A 22,916-nucleotide genomic window follows, 5' to 3' on the forward strand; every position below is an offset into this window, starting at 1 on the left:
GATGGAGGCACAGGTATGTGACCTCAAAAGCATAGTGTAAAATGCTGCATGCCCGGATCGAGAACCAGGAAAAGAGGTAGTTGAAATAATGTTCACATTGTAAGAGCTGGCGGAATCCATTAAAGACTCAGAACTGTGGTTGATGGTGAAAAAATGGCTCCCAGAGGCAGTGGGCCTGGCCCCATCTAGCACGTGTGTTAAAGTGGAGTGGGTAAATCGCTTAGGCCCTTACAGAGATGAAGAGAAACAGCCTCACAAAGTAATGGCCCAAAGTCTGAATTTCGTTAATAAGAGCGATTGATGACTCTGTACAGAAAAAGGGTCCTTGAACTATCAGGGCAGCAAAGTGCTACTCTTCAAAGATTTTCAGTTGAGGTCGCTGCACGTCACAGAGCTTTGGCGCCATACTGTGTGGAACTGCACTACAAGGGAGTCCGTTTTACAGTCCAATTTTCAGCAAAGGTCTGTATTATGGCAGATTCTGGACCTATGACCTGTGATATTCTGGAGGCACTCAGAAATTATGTGCAGGGCCTACCTTGAGAGCGCTCAGTCTTAAACGTGTGCTGGTGGCTTTCTGTTCTGGTTATTAGTTTTGGCTTTTCTGAGGGAAGGTCAGGACAGTGACTAGGAGCATAGGTGACCTTGCCTTCCTTGGTTAGCTGCATAATGTGCTCTTTGGACACTGAACTGATGCTCATTTTTAGAGCACTTATTAGACTTAGTGCTGGACATGGGGGGTGGGGTGTTGTAAGCAGAAGAACGACAGAGTGAGAGGCCTGGACCAAAGGGAAAAGACAGAAGGCAGATGCTGGACAGAAGAGACAGAGGGGGAGAGACCCTGAGGAAGAACAGAGAGATGCAAGATCATAACTGATCTCCTTTGTTGTCTGGTGAATTTATTTTTCTGTGCTTTTCACTATGTTTCCACTCCAGTGCCTTCTTATCCATTGACTGTTTTTCTCTCCTTCACTTAACGGCAAAGATGGATGCAAGTTTGATCCAAATAGACCGGGGATTTTAAATTAGTCCACTTGAGGGGGCAATACTTTCAAAATAGAACAAAACACAAAAGACCCCCCTCTCATCAATACTGGGCAAGTTTCTCAAATTATATCATCATATAACACTTAAAGGCTTTTAAATATTTAAATGTGCTCATAAGCTCTTCAGCAATGTGCCACAGCAGCGTTACAATGTCAATGGAAAGGTGTTTGAATTTAAATCAAAACACATTGCATGGAGCAAGGATTCTCGCTTCTACTGGAGTGGCAAATGTTATGGCTCTACAAAAGCTGTTTAACAGTAGACCACTTATCTGAAAAGGTCAGTTCACGGCTCCAACACAGTCTGTGTTTTGCTACACTACATCAGGAAGCCGGAAGGATAAGCTTTTTATATTGATTTTATTTGCAGTGTGCAGTGTGCAGTGCCCGAGTCCTTTGGTCTACACACTTGATGTTGGAAAAAGACATCTTAAGAAAGGGCCAGGAACTATTCCCCCCCCCCCCAAAGGACCTAGGGTGGAGAGATTTGGTTTCCCAGTCTGAGAGAAGAGAAAGAAAACAATCTGCCAATGTGCCTTGCAGGCACACAGAAACGTATCCATTCAAGCTGAAGGAGGGAAGGGAATAGCACATGTAAATGCTCATTCAGAGAAGAGAGACAGACAAACAGACTGAGTCCACATTTACACACTGCAAAAATAATCCATGATCCCAGCTCAGTCAGAATGCTCTACTACATGGCAGATGCACATATCTCCCAACTGTCCTGGCCTATCTCATTCCACCACGTGGCAAGCAGGAGGCCTTGCCCAAGAGTTAGGAGGATTCCCTTAGAACATAAAAGAGTTGCCGCTGCTGGGTCAGACCAGTGGTCCATCACGTCCAGCAGTCCGCTCACACGGCGGCCCTTTTGGTCAACGACCAGCGCCCTGAGACTAGCCCTACCAGCGTACGTCCTTGTTCAGTAGGAACTTGTCTAACTTTGTCTTGAATCCCTGGAGGGTGTTTTCCCCTACGACAGCCTCCGGGAGAGCATTCCAGTTTTCTACCACTCTTTGGGTGAAGAAGAACTTCCTTACATTTGTTCGGAATCTATCCTCTTTCAACTTTAGAGAGTGCCCTCTCTCGTTCTCCCTACCTTGGAGAGGGTGAACAACCTGTCCTTATCTACTAAGTCTATTCCCTTCAGTACTTTGAATGTTTCAATCATGTCCCCTCTCAATCTCCTCTGTTCGAGAGAGAAGAGGCCCAGTTTCTCTAATCTTTTGCTGTACGGCAGCTCCTCCAACCCCATAACCATCTTAGTCGCCCTTCTCTGGATGCTCTCGAGTAGTATCGTGTCTTTCTTCATGTACGGTGACCAGTGCTGTACGCAGTACTCCAGGTGAGGACACACCATGGCCCGGTACAGTGGCATGATAACCTTCTCCAATCTGTTCGTGATCCCCTTCTTTATCATTCCTAGCATTCTGTTCGCCCTTTTCGCCGCCACCACCACACATTGTGCAGACGGCTTCATCGACTTGTCTATCAGAACTCCCAAGTCCCTTTCCTGGGAGGTCTCCCCAAGTACCGCCCCGGACATCCTGTACTCGTGCTTGAGATTTTTGATACCGACATGCATCACTTTACACTTATCCACATTGAACCTCATTTGCCATGTCGCTGCCCATTTCTCAAGCTTGATTATGTCACTTTGTAGATCTTCGTAATCCCCCTGTGTCTTCACTACTCTGAATAACTTTGTATTGTCCGCAAATTTAATCACCTCACTCGTCGTACCAATGTCCAGATCGTTAATAAAGATGTTAAAGAGCACGGGTCCAAGCACCGAGCCCTGCGGCACCCCGCTGGCGACACTCTTCCAGTCTGAGTATTGTCCATTTACCCCCACTCTGTTTTCTATGCTCCAGCCAGTTTTTAATCCACGTGAGTATTTCACCCTCGATTCCATGGCTCGCAATTTTCTGAAGTAGTCTTTCATGCGAAACCTTGTTGAACACCTTCTGAAAATCCAGATATACAATGTCGACCGGGTTGCCCTTGTCTATCCACCTCTTTACTCCCTCAAAGAAGTGCAGCAAGTTCGTCAGGCAAGATCTGCCTTTGCTGAAACCTTGCTGGCTGGTCCTCATTAAACCATGTTCATCGAGGTGATCAATGATACGGTCCTTTATCAGCGCCTCTACCATCTTTCCCGGTACCAAGGTCAGACTCACCGGTCTGTAGTTTCCCGGATCTCCCCTCGAATCTTTTTTGAAAATCGGCATAATATTCGCTATCTTCCAGTCTTCTGGGATCTTTCCCGATTTGATCGACAGATTGGCTATTAGTTGAAACAGTTTAGCTATGGTCCCTTTCAGTTCCTTGATGACCCTCGGATGGATTCCATCTGGTCCTGGGGATTTATCACTCTTAAACCTATCAATCTGCCTGCATACCTCTTCTAGAATGATGTACTAATTAGGGAAAACCCTCACCCTTAAAAGGGATTTCTCCCAAATTAAGCTATGTGCTGCTCTTTTTTGTCCTCCACAGAGTTTTTCAAGATGCAGTAGTAGCAAAATCCTCAATTTAAGTTTAAGTTTAAGTTTTAAGTTTAAGTTTATTAGGATTTTATATACCGCCTATCAAGGTTATCTAAGCGGTTTTTTTACAATCAGGTACTCAAGCATTTTCCCTCTCTGTCCCGGTGGGCTCACAATCTATCTAACGTACCTGGGGCTATGGAGGACTGAGTGACTTGCCCAGGGTCACAAGGAGCAGCGCGGGGTTTGAACCCACAACCCCAGGGTGCTGAGGCTGTAGATCCAACCACTGCGCCACACACTCCTCTTACAAATACAAAGAGCTGAGAGGCTAAAAAAAAAAAAAAAAAAAAGATGAAACCTAGGGAGTGTCTACCTAACAAGGGTGCTAGGCAAGGTGGGGTGGGGATTCATTCCCAGGCAAGGTCCCAATGGACAAGCCTAAAGTCACAGAAATCAGGGCTGTGAAGCCAAGATCCGTGCCCAACTAGGCACGGGATCCATACGAGGGGATGCTGGTGCTGAAAAGTTCTCAGCCCAACCAAGAAGGGAATGAGATGGAGCCATGAAACTTACAAGTTATTCCACATATTCACTCCTAAGTTCAATACATTTGGCACATTACATTACATTACATTAGGGATTTCTATTCCGCCTGTGCCTTGCGGTTCTAGGCGGATTACAATATAGAAAATATCTGGGACATTCCAGTAGAGTTACATTTCAGGATAAGAGTAAGTTACAGGAACAGTAATGAGTTATGATACTACAATTTCACAGAAGATAATACTTATTACAGAAGATATTACATATAATAGAAGATAATGCATTTTACAGAGGTAATACATGTCAACTCGATCGGTTAAATCGGGTGTAGTGTAGAAGAAATTACAGTACATTCTAGATCACAGATAAAAAGATGATATAGGTGGGTATTTCCGAAGTCGTTGATTGGGAGCTCATTGGGTGGTGGTTAGAGTGATGGGAGATATTTTTTGTCTCTGAAGTTTCTGTAACCCTTCCAAAAAATAGTCTTATGTCTAGTCACTGAAATACTGCTCTGCTGCTGCAATCATCTCCAAATCACTTGAAAATTGTCACCCTTTCAAACTTTTTTTAAGGTTTGGAAACAGAAAATAGTCAGGTGGAGCAAGATCTGACGAGTAGGGTGGATGGTCTATGCACTGAAACCCTAACTGCATCAACACATCCATTGTTGCGAGCAGGTAGTGCATTGTCTTGCAAGAAGAGAACTACCTTCCACAGCTTTCCCTCTCCTTTTTTTCTTTCAATGCCTCCTTTAATCAGCTTAGCAAGTTACAGTAGTATTCTGAATTAACTGTTTGGCCCCTTGGGAAATAGTCGGGTCATTACAACACCTTCCTGATCCCAAACATTGTTGCAGAAGGGTGGCCTTTCCTGCTGACTTTTGGGTCTTGAATTTCCTTGCCCTTGGAGATCCTGAGTGCTGCTATTGAATAGACCAGGGATGTCTAACCTTTTGGCTTCCCTGGGCCACATTGGTCGAAAAAAATGTTTCTGGGGCCGCGCAAATGCTGCAGCAAGACAGAGGAGGAAGCCGGCACGATGTAATCACCCAGGGGCAACAGAAGAAAACACAGCATTGCCCTCGACAGGGGCCGCACAAAATACTTCAATGGGGCCACATGCGGCCCTCAGGCTGGACACCCCTGGAATAGACTGTTCTGTCTCAGAACCATAATGATGTAATCATGTTTCATCAATAGTAACTAGTCATTCCAAAAAGTTGGAACCAGTTCCCTAAAAATGCTATAAAATCAACTTGGAAGTGTTCACTCAAGTTTCAAGTTTTATTAGGATTTTATATACCGCCTATCAAGGTTATCTAAGCGGTTTTTTTACAATCAGATACTCAAGCATTTTCCCTCTCTGTCCCGGTGGGCTCACAATCTAGCTAATGTCGTTTCTCATCAGTATTCAAACTTTTGAGCACCCAATGGACTGACAGCTTCTACATAACCAGCTGCTTGTGGATTATACACCCAACACCACGTTCCCTGGACTCTGTAGTGTCTCAGCAATTGTTTTAACCAATAATCAACAATCGAACAAAATCAGGTCACGGACACAACAATTTCAGAACCTAACACCATTTTAGGCCTTCCAGACCTTGCTGCATCTTCGGTCTCAAAATCTCCATGCTGAAAGTTTGTACACCACTTCTTCACTGTGGAGTATGATGGGCATTTGTTACTCAATGTTTGCATAATATATTCTTGGATTTCCTTTGGAGTTTTCTTCTCCAGGAATAGGAACTTCATGATGGCTCAGAGTTCACACTTGAAAATCCCACTTTTTGTTGACATGATTCAATCAATGTTCTGAAACAAATGTCAAAACATAGCATTATGATTCTACAAATTGGCACTTAATAAAATAAAATACTCCTTTCAGCAACAGTGACAAAATAATGCTCAGAATTTAGTAAGTTAGTTGGGCTGAGTACTTTTCAGGACCCCCATGTAAGCCTAGGAGCAGTCCTTAGGCTAAACCAGTGGTCTCAAACTATCCTTTGCAGGGCCACATTTTGGATTTGTAGGTACTTGGGAGGGCCTCAGAAAAAATAGTTAATGTCTTTTTAAAGAAATAACAATTTTGCATGAGGTAAAACTCTTTATATTTATAAATCTTTCCTTTTGGCCATTATACCGGGCCATGGTATGTCCAACCTTTAATACTGCATCCAACACTGGTTGCAGTACATGAAAAAGGGTCCAGAGAAGAGCAACAAAAATGGTTAAGGGACTGAAGGAATTGCCGGACAATGAGAGGCTAGAGAAACTGGGCCTCTTCTCCCTTGAAAAGAGGAGATTGGGAGGGGATGTGATCGAAACATTCAAGATATTGAAGGGAATTGACTTAGTTGAGAAAGAGAAATTGTTCACCCTCTCCAAGGTGAAGAGAACGAGAGGGCACTTGCTAAAGTTAGAAAGGAAAATATTCCATACAAACCTAAGGAAGTTCTTCACCCAGAGAGGGGTAGAAATCTGGAATGCTCTTCCGGAGGCTGTTATAGGGGAAAGCATCCTTCAGGGATTCAAGAAAAAGTTGGATAAGTTCCTACTGGAACAGAACATACGCAGGTAAGGTTAGACTCAAATAGGGCAATGGTGGGCACGATGGACCACTGGTCTGACCCAGCAGCGGCAAATCTTATGTTCTTATAATATTGTAATTTATAGCTAAATAGAAATACAATCAAGAAACTTTTATTTTACTTTTGTGGTTATGATAAATATACCGAGGGACTCAAAATAGTACCTGGCGGGCCACAGGTTTGAGACCACTGGCCTCAACTATGCTGTGCAGTCATGACCAGCAAAGTGGGGAGTTAGGCCAGGGACAAAGGGGCACCAGACAGCAACCTACCATCTGCTGAAGATAGAGAAAAACACTGGAATTTTCCAGGGGGCACCAAAGCTTATCCAGTGATGTCATTGGTAGAACTGAGTCTTTTCTCTACCTCCTCATGTTGGTAGGAATGAATAACCCCATTTGTGCAGAACGGTGAGCTGATGCCAAGATTACTTTTGAGCATTTTTGCCTGAACATCCTTCACAAACATTGTGAGAATGTACTTTGCTTACTCAAACACACACCATGAAAAATACTCCTAAAATTTTGATTCATTTAAGGTTTCTAGAAGGGAATTGGTTTTCCTGTGCAGCCTACATACAAGTAATGTTGGCATTTTGCCTCATAAGAAAAAAAAAAAAAAAGATGCTACATGGGCTTTGAAGGAAGATATTCTTAAGCATGCATGAACAAACCTATGAAAAACAAAAAATATGTAATACATACAAATCAAGCCAAGAAAAAGCTAAACACTTACCTGTGTGGATTTATCTCTCATACTTGGAGCCAACTGCCCATGGCTGTCACGAGGCCAATGCCCAGAGAGGTAAGGAGCAGCAAGGGTTTCCAATGAGGAAGTGCGACGAATGATATTAGAAGGGCTAGCTGAAGGTTGGCGTAGTTTCTCAACTGTCAAAATAAAAATAAAAAAGGATTAGGTTCTTATCTGGATAATGATCTCTCTGTTAATAAACATAGCAGTCTGTACTAAATCATATTATGTTTTGGACTCTTGTCCACCGGAAATTATGAAATCAGCTCCATTAGATTTTAAATGGAATTTGTTGAATTATCTGACTGATAATTTAAAGAATGGAAAATTCCTCACTAATAATGGTCATATTATAATAACTTCAATCCCCTAAAGCCCCAAATAATCATTAGCATTAATCACTAATTATAGACCAGTAACATCCATTCCATTTTTTTGTAAAAATTATGGAAGGATTGGTCCATTCTCACCTAATGGAATATCTTGATCAATTTTCTCTCTTGCATGAATCTCAATCTGGTTTTAGACCTTTATTTAGTACCGAGACAGTAATTGCGGCTATTTTCGACAATTTACATTCTATGTTTAGTAAAGGTCTTAATGCCTTGATCATGCAATTTGATATGAGCTCTAAATTTGAGTTCTACATGGGAAATTGCTGCAATGGTTGGATGCTATTGGTATTAGAGGAGATGGGTTAGAATGGTTTTGGGGCTCTCTCATGTCTCGCACCTATCAAGTTCGTTTCAATAATGATCTTTCAGGTATTTGGAATAATTCATCTGGCATTCCGCAAGGTTCACCGTTGTCCCCATCGCTCTTTAACGTTTATGTCATCATTAGGTGCGCAATTGTCCCAGCTGGGGATAAAGCTGTTTAGTTATGCAGATGATTTTACGATCATTATTCCATTTGCTAGTTACTCTTTCTGAAGTTATTCCTAAAGCAACATAAGTATTAGGTCTAATGGAACAATGGATGACTGAATTTAGACTGAAGCTTAACTCAGAAAAAATGAAGTTTTTGTAGCGTCACCACGCCCGTTTGATACTAATACATGATTGTGTAAAAATAAATTCAGCTATCCTATTCATTCTACTATTAAGGTTTTGGGAATAATATTGGACCAGGGCTTGACTATGAAGATCCAGATTGACTCTTTGGTCAAGTGTCAGGTCAAAAGTGCACCGGGACAAAGGCACGCGCAGACAATTGAGCGCAGCGCAGAGGCGCGCACCACAGAAAATTACTGTTTTTAGGGCTCCGACGGGGGTGTGTGTGGGGAAACCCCCCCACTTTACTTAATAGAGATCGCGCCGGGTTTTGGGGGGTTGTAACCCCCACATTTTACTGAAAACTTCACTTTTTCCCTGTTTTTAGGGAAAAAGTTAAGTTTACAGTAAAATGTGGAGGGTTACAACCCCCCAAACCCCCCATAACGCCGGCACAATCTCTATTAAGTAAACTGGGGGGGCTCCCCAACAAAACCCCCCTTCGGAGCCCCTAAAAACTGTAATTTTCTTTGGCGCGCGCCTCCGTCTTGCGCTCAGTTGTCGGCGCGTGCCTTTGTCTTTCGCGGGGTTGTCTATGAACAGAAAGGGTTTCTTTACTCTTTGGAAGCTTCGGTCCGTTAGGGTGTATTTTGATGTTTCATCATTTAGAGTTTTGGTACAGACTCTTAAGCCAGCTTGATTACTGCAATACAGTACTCCCCCAATATGCGCAGGGGTTCTGTTCCAGGACCCCCGTGAATCTTGAAAAACCGCAAATACAGTTTTTCATGGGGGAGACTGGAGAGGGCAGTTGGAGAGGCAGGAGAGAGCAGAAAATCACTCGCTGTATGCTCCGACCGCCTCTTCCTGCACTAAGTCGGGACTTACCAATCAGGAATGCGTGTCAAAGAAAAGCAAATGTCAAATGAGCAGGAGAACATTGATTGCAGAACATGATGAATGCATACGTTCCAGTGGATGTGGACCTATGGGTTTACCTGTCTGGGGGCAGAATAGAGTTTATTAATTTTAGAATGAGTATTATGTATATTCAAGTATGATTAGTTTATGGACAACAGATTGAAGGGAGTGAAATTAGGTGTCTGTTTAAGCTATGGGATTAAAATATTATTTGGTGTATGCGTGTTTATGTTTAAAGCAGCAAGTTTATCACACAAGTAACACAGGGTGTTTCACACAGATTTGTCCACCTGCAGCGCTGCTGAAAAACTATACAAGTTCTAAGAAGTTCTGCTGGGGTGCTGTAGTACCTGCAACTAAGCAGGTAAGAGCACTGCCCTGGTTAAATGTTATACTCACTGTTTATGTGGGGGGTAAGGGGACTTGGAAGTGTTATGATGGTCCCTAGTAACAACTAGCAGCAGCTCGCATGCAATTGGAATGGTACTGAACACTTCATATGGTTAAAAACACAAGGTTGTGCAAAGAAATTTAAAATAAAATAGTGGATACTTGGTTTACGAGCATAATTTGTTCCAGAAGCATGCTCGTAAACCAAATTACTCGTATATCAAAGCTAGTTTCCCCATCGGAAGTAAGGGAAACTTGCTTGATATGTTCCCCCCCCCCCCCCCCCCCCCCCCCCCCGAGGCCAGCAGAGCTGCTCCCCTCCACCCCCGGGAACCGGCATCGCTCTTCCCCGCCTCCTATACGAACCTGCACCCCCTGCCCAAATAGCATTCAATCTTACCCCCCATCTGGCACTGGCACGCAGCCCACAGGACGTGCTGGTGCAAGAAGTTCCTGCCTCTTGCCTGGGCCTTGAGCATCTGCGCATGCTCAAGGCCTTCTGGTTCTCACTCTCTCCGAGATTAACCATTGAGTTTCCAGTGTATCCCGATCAGTGTGAATCCACTTAAATGATTGAATATTTCCTTTTCCCTTAAAAATACATATCCAGGATAGGTGGAGGGGAGGGAAGGGATTTTTATTGATTTGAACATTAAATAAGGTATATAAGAATGGGGTTTATGATAGGTTTTCTGGAATTTTAAGAGTGTAACTGATTAGGGGAGAGGGGGAATAAAGTCTGATATAATGTTTAACAGAATATTAAGTGTTGCATTTGAATTTTAAATGCTATAAATACTGTTACACTTATTGTAAGTTTTTAAAAAAATGAATAATTGGACATGTTGAGTGAAAAAAAAAAAATTCAATGATATCATCTGGGTCATGTTTACCAAAGAACTCAGTAAAATACTCCAGAGGGATCTGCCCAGGACATATTTCACACCGCTGCAACATGAGTTCATATCACAAGACAGTTTTATTCAGAAGCACCTTGCAGTCATCTGGAACTGCAATTGCTGAAAGCATAAGTTTCACATTCTGGTGGATTGTGCAGACACAGACTGAATGAGTCCCTGATGAACTGACTGTGACACACCACTTTGGCCAAAGCTCACAGAACTTTGAGAACCCAATTTCAGGCCCATGCTGACTTCAGTTTGCTTAACAGCAATCTTTTCTGTTTTTGCACTTTTTCACCACTGATCTGAACAGAAACAGGTCATTCGGCTATTGAAAAACAGTATGGGGGTATGCATTACCACGGAATCTCAAATCCGAAAGCAATTTGTAGCCTTTAATAGGAATTTGTATGCTAGATGGGATTTTTCTATAGAGTGGGATTTTTTCAGGGGCTGCCTTTGCTACAACCGTGCTGACTGTTCCTCATCAGCCCGTGTCCGTCAAGGTGATCAATGATGCGGTCCTTTATCAGCGACTCTACCATCTTTCCTGGTACCGAGGTCAGACTCACCGGTCTGTAGTTACCTGGATCTCCCCTCGAACCTTTCTTGAAGATCGGCATAACATTCGCCACCTTCCAGTCTTCCGGAATCTTTCCCGATTTGATTGACAAGATTGGCTATTAGTTGAAGCAGTTCAACTATGGTCCCATTCAATTCCTTGATGACCCTCGGATGGATGCCATCCGGTCCCGGGGATTTATCGCTCTTAAGCCTATCAATCTGCCTAAACACCTCCTCTAGACTGACCGTCAATCCTGTCAGCTTTCAGTCGTCATTTCCAGCATATAGCCTGATGGGTTTTGGTATGCTATGTATATCCTCTTCGGTAAATACAGATGCAAAAAAAATGTGTTCAGTTTGTCGGCGATTGCTTTGTCCTCCATTAGCATTCCCTTTATTCCATGGTCATCCAACGGTCCCCTTAATATATCGAAAGAACAGCTTGAAGTTTTTCGCTTCCTTGGCTATTTTTTCCTCGTAGTCTCTTTTGGCCCCTTTTACCGCCTTATGGCACATGCGTTGATGTTGTTTGTGCTTATTCTAGTTTTCGTCCACTCTTGACCTTTTCCATTCCTTAACCTTTTCCTATCGTGTGTCCTGGATGACGGGACATTCCAAAAATGTCGTAGCCATCGTATGTCCCATACTAATAAAGAGCCAGGAACACAAAATATTTGAATTTACAGACTTATGACTTAATTACATTATGTTTACAATAGCCGTAAATGATAACGGTGAATAATACAAAACTTTGCCAAAATAATTACGATTGGAACCAGCATAACGTAAAATTTATTATGATAGGAAATGGTTAAACGTAGTGACTGTAAGCCATAGGTTGGGCTCATTTATAGCCAGAAAATAGTTCATCTTTCAAAACACTGGCAAGAGCAGTTGACAGCTATTACAATAAATACTTCTCTCTAGTGGTGAAAAAAAATTGTCTGAGGTTTGAATTCTTTGTCTAAAACATGTCTCACTTGCGAGAAGACAGGTGCATTCATTGAAACGTAGTGTCCCTGGAATCTCTCCGATCGTTTCATATCCTAATTTGCTGGTATCCTGGTTCTGTGTCCTCACCGTGAAATACCAGAGGAAAGAGATCAGGCGGCAGGAATCTGAACAGTAAGATCTGGGATGTTGCACACAGGTGAGACTCCTACAAAGACCACAAGGACTTTATTGAAGAAAGATGGGCATCCTTGCCATTTTGCCCTTGGACTTGTCTTAATTACAGCAGCGGAGCAGCCTGCAGAGAGGATCGCCTGTGCTGTAGTGATCCTTGAAGGCTGCCATCAGCCTCCAGAGCTGACATCAGGGGCAGGATTGCGACAGAGGGAACTACAGCTCCAGAGGCCTATGGCAGCCTGCAAGGATTGCTACAGCACTGGCAGTCCTCTCTGCAGGCTGCTCCGCTGCTCTAATTAGGTAAATGTAGGAGCGGGAGGTCAAGGGGGAAGCTGGACACTGCAGTACTTCCTGACTGACCCTCCCCCGCCCCCTAAAGCAGGAGCGGCAGGCCAGCAAGAGGTATCGCTGCCGCTCCTGCTTTAGGGAGCGAAGGGGGAGGTTCAGTCACAGAATAGGGAGGCTGATTTTTTACAACGACAAATCAATTTGAACCGATTCACACGAAGTGAATTGATGAATCAATTTTAATCGTGAATTGGGCAGCACAACTGAGTAGAGTTGAAAGGGTAGATCTGAATCGCTTGTTCACTCTTTCCAAAATTACTAGGTCTAGGGGCATGAGATGAAGCTACTAAGTAGTAGATTTAAAACAAAGCGGAGAAAATATTTCTTCACATAAAGCAGTTACTTACCGTAACAGTTGTTATCCAGGGACAGCAGGCAGATATTCTCAACATGTGGGTGAAGTCATCCACGGAGCCCCGTAGCGGACAGCTTCGCAAACAGACTTTCAAAGAGTTTGTGAGTGCTGCACCACTCATGCTCGAGTGCCTTCCCCCCAAACATAGGTCGTGCGTCTCCTGAGAGATATCTCAGTTCAGATAGCTAGCTAAGAAGCCAACCAGGGGAGGCGGGTGGGTTGTGAGAATATCTGCCTGCTGTCTCTGGATAACAACTTTATCCCAGGACAAGCAGACAGCATATTCTCAACATGTGGGTGACCTCCAAGCTAACCAGAACGGGATGATGGTGGGAGTGTTTGCAATTTAGGAGAATAAATGTTGTAAAACTGCGTGGTGAAAATGGCCATCCTGTCTGGAGAAAGTATCCAGACAATAATGAGAGGTGAATGTATGAACTGAGGACCAAGTGGCAGCCTTGCAGATTTCCTCAATAGGAGTTATCTGAGGAAAGCTACAGACGCCACCATAGCTCTAACTTTATGGCCCATGACTCAACCCTGCAGAGGGAGACCAGTCTGAGCATAGCAGAAAGAGATACAAGCAGCCATCCAGTTGGAGATGGTTCACTTGGAAACAGGATGCCCCAACTTATCTGGGTCGAAGGAGATAAAAAGTTGAAGAACAGTTCTGTGAGGTTGAGTGCATTGCAAATAGAAAGCCAAAGCATGTTTACAGTCCAGAGTACAAAGAGCTGTTTCTTCAGGATGAGAATGAGGCTTTGGAAAAAAAAACACTGGAAGAGCAATGGATTGATTGAGATGAAATTCCGAAACCACTTTAGGTAAGAATTTTGGATGAGTACAGAGGACCACCTTATCATGATGGAATACTGTGAAAGGTGGGTCTCCCACTAGAGCTTGGAGCTCACTGACTCATCTAGAAGAGGTGAGTGCAATGAGAAACACCACTTTCCAAGTGAGATATTTAAGATGAGCCGAATCTATTGGTTCGAATGGAGGCTTCATCAAGTGAGTAAGAACAAGATTGAGATCCCAAACCACTGGAAGTGGGTTGACACTGAAAAGTCCTTTCATAAATTTGGAAACCACAGGATGAGCAGAAAAGGATTTCCCTTCGATAGACTGATGAAAAACAGCAATGGCACTTAGGTGGACTCTAATAGATGTGGATTTGAGGCCAGAGTGAGATAAGTGCAGCAGGTAATCTCAAACTGGAGACAAGAAGGTAGATTGCGGCTCCTTGTGATGAGTAGTACACCAAGTAGAAAATCTAGTCCATTTCTGGGTTTAACACTGCCTAGTGGACGGCTTTCTGGAAGCCTCTAGAATGTCCTCTACAAATTGAGAGAACTGTAGAATGGGCAGTTAGGTTGAGAGGTACCAAGTTGTTAAGTGTAGAGACTGCAGGTTGGGATGAAGCAGAAACCCTTGATTCTGTGTAAACAGAGAGGGAAATACTGGTAGAAGTAGAGGCTCCCTGGTGCCGAGCTGAAGTAGAAGGGAGTACTATGGTTGTCTGGGCCACTGAGGAGCTATCAGAATCATGGTGGCATGCTCCTTCTTGAGTTTGACAAGAGTCTTGAGAATCAGAGGGAATGGAGGGAACGCATAGAGAAACTGATTCGCCCATTCCAGAAGAAAAGCATCTGCCTTGAGAAGCAGAACAGAGGCAGTTTGTTGTTGTGGGGAGACGCAAAGAGGTCTATCTGAGGAGTTCTCCACTGAGCAAAAATGTGATGTAGAGGCAAGAAATTGAGTGTCCATTCGTGAGGTTGTAGAAGATGACTCAATTTGTCCACTAGACAGTTTTGCTGCCCTTGGATGTAAACAGCTCTCAGGAAGGAGTGGTGATGGATCGCCCAGTCTCATACTCTTTGAGCTTCCTGACAACGAGGGAGAGATCCTGTTCCCCCCTGCTTGTTGACATAGTACATGGCGACTTGGTTGTCTGTTCGAATGAGAACTACCTGGTCATGAAGAAGATTCTGAAAAGTTTTGAGAGCATTGAAGATAGCTCTGAGTTCCAACAGATTGATGCGACACTGATGATCCATGCTGGACCAATGGCCTTGAGTACCGAGATGAGCCCCCCAAGCGTAGGTTGAAGAATCTGCCGTGAGGATCTTCTGATGAGGGGACGTGTGAAACCTCTGGAAAGATTGGAAGAGAGCATCCACCAGTGGAGAGACTGTCTCAACAAAGGAGTCACTGTAATGTGTTGAGAAAGTGGGTTGCAAGCTTACTGCCACTGAGATGCCAGGGTCCACTGAGATATTCTGAGGAAGTCTGGAAAAGGAGTCACGTGAACGGTAGAAGCCATGTGAAGAATCATCATGTGCCTTACCGAGAGTGATGTGAGGGAAGACACTTGTTGACAAAGGTGAATGTCTTGACATGATTGAGGCAGGAATGCTCTAAGTTGAACAGTGTCCAGTATGGCTCCAATATACTGTAGAGTTTGGGAAGGATGTAACTGGGAGTTTGGAAAATTAATTTAGAACCCAAGGCTTTGAAGAAATGTGATAGTCTGTTGGGTCGCTACAATAACCTCCTGTTGAGACGATACTTTGATGAGCCAGTTGTCCAGATATAGAAAGACTTGAAGGCCCTGTGTCCGCAGGGCTGCAGCCACCACCAAGCACTTCGTGAAGACTCTGGGAGATGAGGCGAAACTGAAAGGAAGGACCCGGTACTGAATATGGAGATTCCCCACCCTAAATCTAAGGAATTTGTGAGAGGCTGGATGAATTGGAATACGAGTATAAACCTCTTTGAGATCTAGGGAGCATAACCAATCACCTTGATCCATCAGGGGATACAGTGTTGAGAGAAAGAGCATGCAAAACTTTTCTTTGACAAGAAATTTGTTGAGAGCTCTGAGGTCCAGGATAGGTCACAAATCCCCCGTTTTCTTTGGGGCTAGAAAATAACGGGAATAAAAGCCAGTGGGTCAAGGGGACTTCCTCGACAGCTCGGAGGCGAAGAAGAGCCTGAGCCTCCTAAAGAAGGGGAAGTGGCGACATGCTGGAAGGAAATTCTCTTGGAGGGAGATATGGTAGAATTTGAAGCAATTGAAGCGAGTAACCCTCTTGGGTGATGGTGAGGACCCAGAGTTCTGATGTAATCTGCTCCCATTGTTGGTAAAAATGATGGAGCAGACCTCCTATGGGGAGGAGAGAAGTCTGATGGATGAAGGCAGGCGTTATGCTCAGACTTAGATTGTCAAAAAGACTGGGCAGGTTTAGCTGCAGCAGGAGTCTGGGGTTTTTGCTGACGTTACTTCTGTGGTTGTTTCCTAGGTGGAGGTCTGGAGGAGGCCTATAAGGCTTGGAAGCTGAAGGTTTAGCCTTAGGCCGAATCAAAGAGGAAAAGGACCGCTCATGCTCTGAGATGCGCTTGGTGGCAGCCTCAATGGAGTCGTCAAAGAGCTTGGTACAGTAAATTGACTAGACAATCCTGTAAATTAGGGTCCATGTCCACAATGCGCAGCCAAGCCAGACGTCACATTGCCACAGCAAAAGCAGTGACCCGAGATGACATTTCGAACGCATCATAAGTGGCTTGAAGTATGAAGAGACATATTTGTGAAAGGGTCAGCTGAAGTTGTTGAAATGCAGGCAGCTAGTGCTCAGCCATATCAGGAAAAAATAGGGCATGGTCTTAATGCAGTACTTCAGGTAGGATGTGAACATGAAGTTGTAATTCAAGATCCTGTTTATCATCATGGAATTTTGATAGAGACGGCATCCAAATTTATCCATCGTGTGGCCTTCTCTGCCCAGAGGGACCGCAACATAAACCTTGGTGGGATTAAATTTTTTAAGAGATGATTCCACCACTAAAGATTGGTGAGACAATTGCGGCTTCTCAAACCCTTTACAAGGAACCATGCGGTAATGAGATTCCATTTTAGAGTAGATAGCCGGGATTGAATAAGGAGTCTCGAGATTCCTGAGAAAAGTTTGTTTCAAAACAGGATTCATGGGAAGCCTCATGGTGTCCTTTGGCGGATGTGGCAACTCCATCTCAGCCAAATATTCAGGAGTATACTTAGACTCAGACTGAAGATCAACTTGAAGAGCCTTACTCATGTCAAAGATAAATCTTGAAAAGATGTAGACTTGGAAGCCGAAGAGTCGTCAGGAGGAGAAGCAGAGCGAGACTGAAGCGTCACTGAATAAGAAGCCTCCCTGGAGTACTGAGAAGGGAGGTCTGTATCCAACGTAAGAGTCACAGAAGAAGCTCTGCTGTGTGATATAGGCGGAGTCAGAGAGTGCTTATGTTTAAGGAGTCTCGATGGAGAAGTCCCAGGAGTATGAAGAATTGACAGCCTCAACTCATGCTTCTTAGAGAAAGGCGAAGGAGGGTCCCTCGAAGATGGTCTCGATAGAAGAGTCCGGGACCTAGATGGGCCTCAAGGCGGAGAAGTACGAGGCGTTGAAATCTTCGGAGTTCAAGATCTATACCTGGGTTTGGAAGGGCATAGGAGACTCAGTACTCTTCCGAGGAGACTCTTTACTCTTCTTCAAAGCTAGGTGCCTCGAGGATGAGGAATGCTTCGAGTGAGGTCTTGATCGAGGCTTCTCCACCACGTCTCGAACAGGTTGAGTAGCTGGAGACCCGGACCTGGAAGGACAAGATGAGGAGTCACTGGAGGACAAAGGTCAAGACCGACGAGGTTTTGCTCGTGGTGCCTCAACAGTATGCTCAGACTGACTCGCAGAAAGCAGGGTTGAGGCAGCGGCAAGCTTGGCCAAAACAGAGGTAAGCTGCGTGGTCAAGATGGCTTGCAGCATGTCCTCAAAGACAGGCACCCAAGACCAATGACTCTGGTCTAGAAGGTGCAGCAGTGCATTCCATAGAGGGTGACCTCGAAAATGAGTATTCCCTATGTTTGGAGGCACACTTCAAAGGAGGTCTCGTAGAGGCTGGCACGACTGCACTCGTTGCCTGGATTGCCTGAGAATCAGCTGAAGGCTTCTTAGGTAGCATACCTGCGGATGGAAGAGGAGATTTGCCTGAGGATTAGACCTTCAGAGGCACAGCAGACGAGGAGGACTTGCTCGAAGTCAAGGACTTTAACGACGAGGCCGCCATGGGGGTCGAGGCCTTTTCAGCAGGCGACTCCATAGGACCGAAGAACTCCAGGATCTTGGCACGACGCTTCCGGAGAGCTCGTTTTTGAAGGGTAGCACAGCACAGGCAGGACTCAGGACAATGTTCAGGCCCCAAGCACTTGATACACCAACGATGGGGGGGTCGGTGAGAGAAATCGCCCGATTACACTGGCTACACTTCTTAAACCCAGTAAGAGGCCGGGACATAGGAAAAAAATACGGCCACAAGGAAACAAGGGCCAGCGGCAGCGCCTGAGCCCTGCCGGAAAAAAAAAAGAAAAAAATAAGTTTATTGGGGTTTTTTCTGAATGAGACGCGCTGCACAGCGACTAGAAAAAGAAATAAATAAAAAGAGAAAGCTGCAGTGCGAGAAGGTAACTCAAAAATCGGCAGAGCTGAAAAACAGGTGCTTCTGGCTCCACGGAAAACTGAGAACTATAGTACCTCACCTATGTTCAGCGGGAAGGCACTCGTGCGTGCGCGGTGCAGCACTTGAACTCTTTGAAAGTTCTACAAGCAAGTCTGTTGCAAGGCTGTCCGCTACAGGGCTCCATGGATGATGTCACCCACATGTTGAGAATATGCTGCCTGCTTGTCCTGGGATAATGTGAATTAAACTCAAATTAGTTGCCAGAGAATGTGGTGAAATCAGTTAGCTTAGGAGGGTTTAAAAAAAGGTTTGGATAATTTCCTAAAAGAGAAGTCCATAGTTAGGGAAATCCATTGTTTATTCCTAGAATAAGCAGCATGAAATCTGTTTTACTACTTGAGATCTAGCTAGGTACTGGGGACTTGGGTTGGCCACTGTTGGACCTACTGTCTGTCCCTCTATGGCAGTTCTTCCCACAACAGATCTGACTGATCAACATACAGGTAATCTTGTTAATATTAAGACACTGGATGAATTTAGCAATAACAATTATAACCCAGCATTTTAATCACAAGACCTTTTAAAACAACGAAAATACTTAGCTGCCAACGTTAATTTATGTAACTGCCAGCACGGGGAACTTTGGGAAACTTTAAAAGAAAAAACAAGTGCGACGAGATAGGTTTTCCTTTATAGCTTGCAGAAACTAGCCTGTAACTTGACATAAAAAAACAAGTCGGGGCATAAGCTGCTATAAGTCTGGGTGTGCACAAAGAGAGCAAGTGAATATATCACATTAGAGTACCTCTGGAAGCTGGAGAATTGGGGCTCTTCCTCTCGGGTGAGCTCCGGTGCTCAGGAGATCGCCGCTGGTGCCAAGTTCTCCCCGTACCGCTGGAAGGTGGAGCAGCAGCCTCTACAGCCCACAAAGGAACGGGAGAGGAGCACGGCGAGGATGTACTGCCCACTATGGGCTGATGAGGAAGAAGAAAGTGGTGTTGCTGCTGCGCGCGCGGAGGACTACCACGCGCCCCAGTACAACCGCGCGTGGGGCTGCCGCGAGCTGGGGGCGTTGTATCCGTCTGCGTACCCACCGTGGGGCTACCGCGGGATGAAGATGTAGCGGACTGCGGCTGCGCGCTGCCGTTAGCCGAGCTGCCGAGTGTTGGACTACTGCTGCGCGAGGGGACACGCGCGGCGCCTGCGGACGCTGTAGCGACCGAGGAACCACTGCTATTGAGCCGCGCGAGGTTTGCGTAGTGTTGTTGCTGCTGTTTGAGCTGAAACGGCACTGTTGCCCTCATGGGCTGCAAACGGCTACTCGCCCCCATTGCCGCAGCTCCACCGCTTCCTGCTCCTCCTACGCCAAGGCCGCTGACTCCTGGGGTACCCGTGGCTGGAGTCGGTGACCCATTCTTCCTCACTCGCTGGGACATCTTCACTTTTCCTCCACGCCAAATGACCAGAGAAGAGACTGCGACCCGAGAGGTCCCCCGCCACAGAAGTGGCAACACACGGGAATTACAGTCTGAGAGCACATGCAGCGTTCTAATAACCAGACGCCCGAACTTTGTGACCCGCTCCCAAATGAGCGGCACTTTCAGGCTCAGCAATCCGCCAGTTCCGCTCGTTAACAATAGTGCTCGGGTCGTAGGACTCCCATTGGTGTGATGTCAGAACTCTCCGGAGCAGCGTCCACGCCTATTGGCTTACAGCTGGACCGAACTGGGCTCTAGCGGAGGGGGGAGAAGTTCTTAAAGCAACAGTAGCTATTCGAGCATCGAAAATAGGCCTCCAGTGTGTATGTAACTCGGAGGCAACAGATCACCTAGCGGAGACAGTCTGAGGAGCGTAACTACTCTCTCTTTTTTTTCACTTTACAACTAAAAACAAAGACGGAATTTAGTGCAGGGGAGGAAGCCCAAATGATGATGCTATCAATCGTGAATAGCTAGTTACACAATGTATTGCCTTTAGATAGTGGGTTTCTAAACCTAAACCACCTTGTAGTTACTGTTATTCTTTACAAATGTGATATTTGTTTATATATTTTTTAAAATCACTTTCAAGCAGTCTAGCCAGGTGGGGTTGTATCTCTCTACCACACCACTAGATGGAGACAAAGTTCCTGGATGTTCTGGTCCAGAGATACGCTCTTGGAACTTTTTGGCTGTAGCAGCACATATATAGTACTGTAACTTGACAGACTTAGAACTGCAACCTCTAGCTGTAGAGAGATATTTTTGTTTGTTTTAACAGAGCTAGCTTAAGCATCAAGAAAACTGAAAGCAGAGGCCCCAGGTGTCAGTTGTCCCAAGGATGGCAATGACGCTTAAAGAATAGGTTCTGACAGCTATGCAAATTCAGAGCCATCAGCATTTTTAAGTTCCAAATGAGGAGCAACCATTGTGGTGAGAGGAGGGGAAGAGATGCCCCCACAAGTTAAATGAGGCAGAGAAGGCAAATATGACTTTAAAGTGGACTATATCACATCACATAATTTTGGAATGAGAAATTCACAGAGCTCTATAGACACGCATCTCCTGTGAGGTACCTCAGTTTAATGTTTTCCGTGGAGCCGAGAAGTCCTCTTCACTTCAGCTAGGCAGCTCTTCGTTGCCTTCTCGCACTGTGGCTTTGTTATTTTTCTTAGTCGCTGTGCTCGCGTATACTTTATCTTTTATTTAAAAAACAATAAATAAATAATAAAACTTTTATTGTTTCTTTTTTGGCCGACCGCCTTTTGGCCTAGGCCTGGCCGCTGAACCTCGTTCTCATCGTTGGTGTATTGTTTGCCTGGGTCCCGAACACTGCCCCAACACTTGTTCACGCTATGCTACTCTTCAACCTCAAGCCCTTCGCAGACACCGTGCTAAGATTCTTCAACTAGTTGGCACTATGGAACAGTCTGCTGAGAGGGTCTCGACCTCAGCTTCGGGGACGGCCTCGACTTCCAAGACCTCGACCCCCATGGTTGCCTCGACCTCGGCCTCGACAACTTCGGCCTCAACTGCAATCCCTTCTAAGTCTTCATCTGTGGGTAAGTCTCCTGTTTCTCCTTCAGGTACCCTTCCTAAGAAGCCTCCAAAGTCTCAGGCCATGCCTACGGTCCTGCCAGCCTCTACGGGGACCTCCAGCTAAGCATGCCTCCAAACATAGGGAATACTCGTCCTCGAGGTCACCCTCTTTGGAGCGCACTGCTGCACCTTCGAGACCTGATCCTTTCGTCTCGGTGCCTATGTTCGAGGACATGTTGAAAGCCATTTTGACCACACAGATTTCCTCGGTTATGGTTCATCTTGTCCCAGCCTCGATCCTGCTTCCTGTGAGCCAGCCTGAGCTTCCTGTCGAAGCACCTCGAGGCAAACCTCGAAAGTCTCGTCGCTTATCATCCAGTGACTCTTCGCCTCCTCCTGGGACAGAGTCTCCTGAACCTCGATCGAGGCATCACTCGAGGCATTCGAGGCATCTTGCTTCCAAGCAGAGTCAGGAGTCTTCTCTCAAGCAAAAGGGCTCTCCTCCTCCCAGTACTGAGTCTTCTATGCCTCGTTTATCGAGGGCTGTCAAGGCTTCTTCAAAAACTAAACAGGCGAAATAGAAATCACTAATGTAATGTAATAAGTCTCAGTCTCGTAAAGCTTTTACACCTGCTGCTTCGCCTCGAAGCCCATCCAGGTCGAAGACTCCTCCATCGAGACCGCCTCCGAGGGAGCTTTCTCCTCCTGCCTCGACCCACTCTATTCCTCGGACCCCGGGGACTTCACCATCGAGGTTTCTCAAGCGCAAACACTCTCTCACGCCTCCTATCACAGCTAGTGGAGCTTCCTCAATAACCATGGTGCTGGACTCTGAACCTCCTTCTCAATATTCCAGAGAGGCTTCTTCATCCTATTCTGTGGCTCCTAGGACTCGCTCTCCTTCTCCTGAGGAACCGTGTATCTCCAAGTCTGCCTCATTTGTGAGATTTGTCTTTGACATGGGGAAAGCTCTTCAGCTGGATCTCCACTCTGACTCTAAGTACACTCCTGAGTAACATAGTAACATAGTAGATGACGGCAGATAAAGACCCGAATGGTCCATCCAGTCTGCCCAACCTGATTCAATTTAAATTTTTTTTTTTTTTCTTAGCTATTTCTGGGCGAGAATCCAAAGCTTTACCCGGTACTGTGCTTGGGTTCCAACTGCCAAAATCTCTGTTAAGACTTACTCCAGCCCATCTACACCCTCCCAGCCATTGAAGTCCTCCCCTGCCCATCCTCCTCCAAACGGCCATGCACAGACACAGACCGTACAAGTCTGCCCAGTAACTGGCCTAGTTCAATCTTTAATATTATTTTCTGATTCTAAATCTTCTGTGTTCATCCCACGCTTCTTTGAACTCAGTCACAGTTTTACTCTCCAC

The 22,916-nt window shown here is 45.3% G+C and overlaps 1 protein-coding gene across 1 annotated transcript in view; it reads right to left on the minus strand.

Moving 5' to 3' along the window:
- The window catches only part of FAM117B (family with sequence similarity 117 member B), a 166,338-nt gene extending 146,079 nt beyond the window's left edge, over positions 1-20,259 (minus strand). The window contains exons 1-2 of the mRNA XM_033945975.1: positions 19,320-20,259; positions 7,410-7,561 (exon numbers count right to left, since the gene is read on the minus strand). Coding sequence (XP_033801866.1) covers positions 7,410-7,561; positions 19,320-19,950 — 783 coding nt within the window. The 5' untranslated portion in view covers positions 19,951-20,259. The remainder of the gene's footprint in view (positions 1-7,409; positions 7,562-19,319) is intronic.
- Between the last annotated feature and the right edge of the window lie 2,657 nt (positions 20,260-22,916).

Source organism: Geotrypetes seraphini, chromosome 5 (genome assembly GCF_902459505.1).
Source record: "Geotrypetes seraphini chromosome 5, aGeoSer1.1, whole genome shotgun sequence".
Classification (NCBI taxonomy): Eukaryota; Metazoa; Chordata; class Amphibia; order Gymnophiona; family Dermophiidae; genus Geotrypetes; species Geotrypetes seraphini.